Genomic DNA, 5,863 nt, shown 5'->3' on the forward strand with positions numbered 1-5,863 from the left:
TATCCAAGAGGAAGTAACAGGGTGAAATAACTGAAAAATTCAGACAAAATATATAAAACAGGTCTTTTTAAGACACTGGGAATCAACCAAAGAAGGACAGTGATGCCTGAGAGAAGGGAAATGACAGAATTAAGTCCTATCACTGCCCCACTTTCAGCCTTGAGTGTGTTCAGGCTGTGGTGTAGGAAGGAATCTTAGGCTGAAGATCTCTCCTTGCAGAAATGGAGCAGGGAGTAAGCAGGTAGCTAGAATTTGCAAATAGAGCTTTGATTGGAGAATAGCGAGTCTATCTTTGAAAGACATAGACTAGACAAGCCATGATTAGGGAGAAAATGTTTGCAAAGTAAATAATTGGGAAAGAACATTTATTCAGAATATATAACAAAGTTTTTTGTTGCTTTTGTTCCTGTTGGTTATCAGAAAGGTCTTGCTACATAGCCTTGACTGGTCTAGATCCTATATGTAGACCAGACTGGCCTTGAAATCACAGGGATCCACTTGCCTCTACTTCCTGATTGCTGGGATGACAGGCTTGAGCCACCACATTCAACCGGAATGTGTTACAAGAATATTATTTATTTATTTATTTACTTATTTATCTATTATCTATCTATCTATCATCTATTTTATGTGTATGAGTGTTTTGCTTTCATGTATGTAAGTGCACCCATGTCATGCAATGCCCATGGAGGCCAGAGAGGAGTGTTGGATCCCCTGGAGCTGAAGGTACAGGCAGCATGAGCTTCCTGATATGGATGCTGGGAATGTCCTCTGCAAGAGCAGTACACACTCTAAACCACTGAGCCATCTCTTCAGCCCAGTTCTATGCTTCTTAAAAAGTTAAGCATATACCTACCATGCAACCCAGCCTTTCGATTCCTATCTGTTTATCAAAGAGAAATGAAAAAAAAATCTATACAAAGACTTGTACTAAAATGGTTATAGTATTTTATTTATAAAAAAGAGTAGGGCTGGAGAAAGGACTCAGTGGTTAAGGGTACTGGCTGCTCTTATAGAAGACCTGAGTTCAAATCCCAGCATCCACATGGCAGCTAACAACTGTTCATAACTTCAGTTCCAGGGGATCTGAAGCCCACTTCTGTCCTCTGAGAGCACTGCACAACACAAGTGCACTTACATACATGCAGATGTAACATTCATACACATAACATAAAAATAAAAATAAATAAAATATTAGAATAGAAACAATCCAAATGTCTATCCAAAGTTTATGATAGATACAATGAAATACTACTGAACGATAAGGAGTGAATAAAGTCATATCTCTGTCAAACTTACCGAGCTGTACATTTAAAAATTTTATTTTATGTGTATGACTGTATTACCTGCATGTAGATAGGTACACCCATGTCATGCTGTGCCTAAAGAGATCAAAAGATCTCCTGGAACTGGAGTTACAGACAGTTGCTAACAGCCATGTGGTTGCTGGGACTCGAACCTGGATCTTCTGCAAGAGCAGCTACTGTTCCCGACTGCTGAACCATCTATCTCTTCAGCCCTCTCAAGTTGTACATTTTAAACAGCATCCTTTGCTATATGTAAATTACAAGTCAATAAAGTGTTACAAATTGAAAAAAAACACAAGTCTGAATGTTGTTAGGGTGATGGATGATGGTGGCTACAAAACTGCATAAATATTCCTATCTGTGGTTAACAAACTGACTTCTACCCTGTGTCTAGGCAGCGTTCACCCAGGACAAGCAATCCCCAGCTCTGTCAATAAAGTGTTACAAATTGAAAAAAACACAAGTCTGAATGTTGTTAGGGTGATGGATGATGGTGGCTACAAAACTGCATAAATATTCCTATCTGTGGTTAACAAACTGACTTCTACCCTGTGTCTAGGCAGCGTTCACCCAGGACAAGCAATCCCCAGCTCTGTGTCTTGGGGAAGGTTTTTCCCCCTTCCTTCCTACTGTGATCCCTATATACACAGGCAGGAAGGCATGATCACTGTCATAATCCTCAAATGAATGAGTGAGGGGTCAAGGGGATTCCTAGAAGAGAGGCTGAGGACACAGGAGGGGAGGAGCTGACACTTGCTTGGGGGACAAAGCTTCTTAGTCACATTATCCTATGGAGTAGAAAATGACAATAGGGGCTGGAGAGATGGCTCAACTGTTAAGAGCACTGACAGCTCTTGCAGAGGACCCAGGTTCAATTCCCAGCACCCACATGGAGTCTATGAACCGCCCTTAACTCCAGTTCCAGGGGAATCCAAAGCCCTCTTCTGACCTCCTCGGCATTGCATGACACGGATGCACTCACATACATGCAGGCAATGCACTCATACACATAAAATAAAAATAATAAATAAAATATTAAAAAAAATGACAATAAAGCAACATACATTGCTACACTAATTTATGCACATGTAGCCTAGGGACACACAGAAACCGACCAAGAAGCATCGTCAATGCATACTTACAGCTTTGTGAAGACAGGGGGACAAAGGCTTCTGTCTATAATATGCTTAACAACAGGCAGTGAAGGCTGAACAAAGGGATAAGGGATAAATGCTTCTCTACGTGCCGAGAGATTGCATACCTTTATGTATCACGAGACTTTATAATCACAAGGCTTTTTATAACCCAGGCAACTTTCAGAAAGAATTATCAACGTGAAGCTTTCTGGCAAGGTTCTATTAAAAAAATACTTTTATTTTATGTGTATGATTTTTTTGCTTGCATGCCCATTGTAGGTGTGCCTGGTGCCCATGAAAGAGGGTGCCCCTGGAACTGGGTGGTTCTGAGTAGCCATGTGGGTGCTGGGAACTGAACCAGGTCTTCTGGAAGAGCAGCAAATACTCTTAACTGCTGAGCCACTGCTCCAGCCTTTCTGACAGGATTCTTAAAAGACCTAAAGGGCAAAAAGTTGTGTGAGTCACAAAAACCCATTGAGACAGTGGCTTTATCTGTAGACAAGGGTTATTTCCTCATCCTTTTTTTCATTACTATATACAGTATGTAAGTACTGGCATGATGGATGGTGTGTGTGTGTGTGTGTGTGTGTGTGTGTGTGCATACTGAGCAAAAAGGAGAGATAGAGACACCACATTAAGTGGTTAGAAATACAGAGATTAAAAGAACTTCACAAGAGATAAACTGGTCCTGTTTTTCCCCCCACTCTAGAAGAGGCTTAGCACTTACGTACAACGTAGACAGGAAATTCAGGGGTCAAAGATGCTTCACTTAAGCTGAATGTGTGGCCCATGCCTGAAATTCCAACACTAGGGAGACTGAGGCAGGATGATAGCAAATTTGAGGACAGCCTGAGCTACATTGTGAGACCCTGTCTCAACCAGCCCCCTTCCCAAAGAAAGAAAATTGTTCCTCAGAGGTGGCCAACTCAGTCTTGAATTCCTGATGAGTTCTGAGTATGAAGTATTGATACTGAAGCTTCATAAAACTGAAGCACTAATCATAAAATTAAAATAATATCTATGCTGGGCACGGCAGCACACTACTATAATTCCAGTATTTGGGAGGTAAAGGCAAGAAAACTTTGGCAAGTTCAAGGCCAGCCTGGTCTACAGTGAGTTTCTGCCAAAGCTGCATAGTGAGATCTTATCTCAACAAAAGAAAAGGAAAGAAAGGAAAGAAAAGAAAAAAAGAGAAAAGAAAAGAGAATGGGGCTGGTGAGATGGCCCAGTGGGTAAAAGTGCTTGCTGAGTGAGCCTTCCAGTCTGAGTTCCATCTCCAGAAACCATGGTGGAAAGAAATAACCAACTCCTGAAAGTTGTTCACTGACCGCTACATGTGCTGGGGCATGTACATGCCTACACAGACACATACAGGCATGCACACATAGATACAACTTATGACTTGCCCAGCATAGCTCTAGGCTCTTTAGAGGTGGCCATTGTTACACCGGGACTTTTCCTGGGTACTTTCAGCCTCATTAATGAAATGGGGGCAGTGGGGTTGGGAGGAGGAGATGGCCAAATACCTTGCCTGAGGCCACACACCTCATAAAACTTAAAACCTAGAAATCAAAGACTGGTCTACTGATTTCTAAGTTCATTTTCTTCCCTTGATGCCACTATAACTCAAGGAACTTAAGAAATCAGTTTTGACTTTTGGAATAAATACTTGGGGGGAAAGAAGTATGAAATTGAAAGTCAGTCTCCATGATTTCCAGGAGGTTTGGCTGGGTCTGCCCACCTTTCTATGTTAGGACCCAGAAAGGTGAAACTTTTTCTTTTCTTCTGTCCTTTCCTTTGGGATGATGGCCAGAGCCTGGGTGTGTTTTGAGGAATGCTGGGCTTCCTACCCTTCCTCCAATGCTTTCCTCCCTGCCATGTGACTGACCTCCATGCTGCTTAATTCAAACACAATGTTTTTTTCCTTTTTCTCTTCTTCATTCTCCTCCGCCTAGCAGCTGCTCAGATTTCTACCTTAACCGATTGTGGCTTTTCTTTTAAACTCTAATAAAACTGTCCTCAGTTAAAAAAAAAACAAAACATAGTATAGAGGTGAGGAGAGTTAAAAAATACAGTAAGTCTTAGTTAAAAGAATTTACAAACCCATGAAACAGTGTTAGAGTTATAACCAATGAGTATTTATTAAAAGCCGGGGTGCACCAGGCACAGTTGTTGTCCAGTAGGCTAACAAATACAAATGATATAACCAATTTACTTATTAGCTTATCTGATTAAACAAAATACATTTCATAGAAATGATTATAAAATGCATTGCAGACAGAAACAGAATGTTTTATACATACAGATCTTATGGTACCCTAAATAATTATTAATAAAAACCAGTCAACCGATACTGTAAATAAAGTTAGCACACCACCAGTTATTTATTTTAGTCAGCAAAGGAGAGACGTATAATTACCATACTTTTAAGTGGGTTTTAGCATCCAATACAGACATCTTGCCTCAAAGCTGCTACTGTAGTCCACTTACAGTCTGAGAAATTCAGTGTTTTTCATCCTGCATTAAATCGCTACTACAACTTTTGGCTTAAAGATTAGTTTTGGTTTCAGAGTGAGTTTAATTTAGTATCTCAGTATCATGCCTCACAGATTCCTGACCTGAGTTGGGTAAGAATCACTCCAATTAGGAATTAGTCACAGAAACAAAACAAAGCAAAATGCAGACGGGATCATTTAACTTTACCTGACGTGCTTCCAAAACTGAATAGAGAAATTAAGATACACAGGTCACAGAAGTCAGAACATAACAGCAGAAGGGGGAGGGGGCGGAGACAAAATGCAGGTGTCTGGAGCAAGCCTGTTCTTCTGGAGATGTTCACTGCCCTTTTGGAGGCTCATGGCTAATTCTTTAAAGGACGAAATTGAATTTGTTTGCGTACCCCATAGTCTGAAGGTTGGTTAAGATGGGTGTAAGGGAGCGAGGGGAGCGAGGAGGAAGCTGGGAAGGGCCGAAAAGCACGGAGTGTTTCCTGACCATTACAACCCACATACAGGCATCCTTTAGGATCTCGCTGAGACCTCCCGAGATAGGTCTGTTTTCTTCAGGCAGCAGCAGCAGCAAAAACTTTTTCAGAGAGACAAGATCAACTTTTATTGCACAAGAAGCAAAATCTTTCCCTTCCTCCTTTCCTGAGCTGGAGACATCCAAGCACAAAACAGAATTCTCAGCCTCTTGCGCCTCTGGCCAGCAGGGGGCGCTCAACAGACCCTCTCAGGAAGCACCTTCTTCACGGAAACGTGAGGTAATGTGTTGGCCCCAGCAATCTGGTCTCTCAGTCACCATTCTCAAGCAGCTTTTGAAGGTTGTTTTGTATCTTAAAAAACAATAGAAGAGAAACCCTGGTTATTAAACACAGTAGTTATCTTTTTTTTTTTTTTTTTTAAAAAGCATTTTATTATT

At 41.1% G+C, this 5,863-nt stretch overlaps 1 protein-coding gene across 1 annotated transcript in view; it reads right to left on the reverse strand.

The window, feature by feature from the left end:
• Window positions 1–4,559: 4,559 nt before the first annotated feature.
• Gramd2b (GRAM domain containing 2B) overlaps window positions 4,560–5,863 on the reverse strand; it is a 115,825-nt gene continuing 114,521 nt past the window's right edge. The window contains exon 12 of the mRNA XM_029567368.1: window positions 4,560–5,777. Within this exon, the coding sequence (XP_029423228.1) occupies window positions 5,736–5,777 (42 nt within the window). The 3' untranslated portion in view covers window positions 4,560–5,735. The remainder of the gene's footprint in view (window positions 5,778–5,863) is intronic.

The sequence above is a fragment of the Nannospalax galili genome, unplaced genomic scaffold, assembly GCF_000622305.1.
Source record: "Nannospalax galili isolate Female #2095 unplaced genomic scaffold, S.galili_v1.0 scaffold490, whole genome shotgun sequence".
In the NCBI taxonomy this organism is placed as follows: Eukaryota; Metazoa; Chordata; class Mammalia; order Rodentia; family Spalacidae; genus Nannospalax; species Nannospalax galili.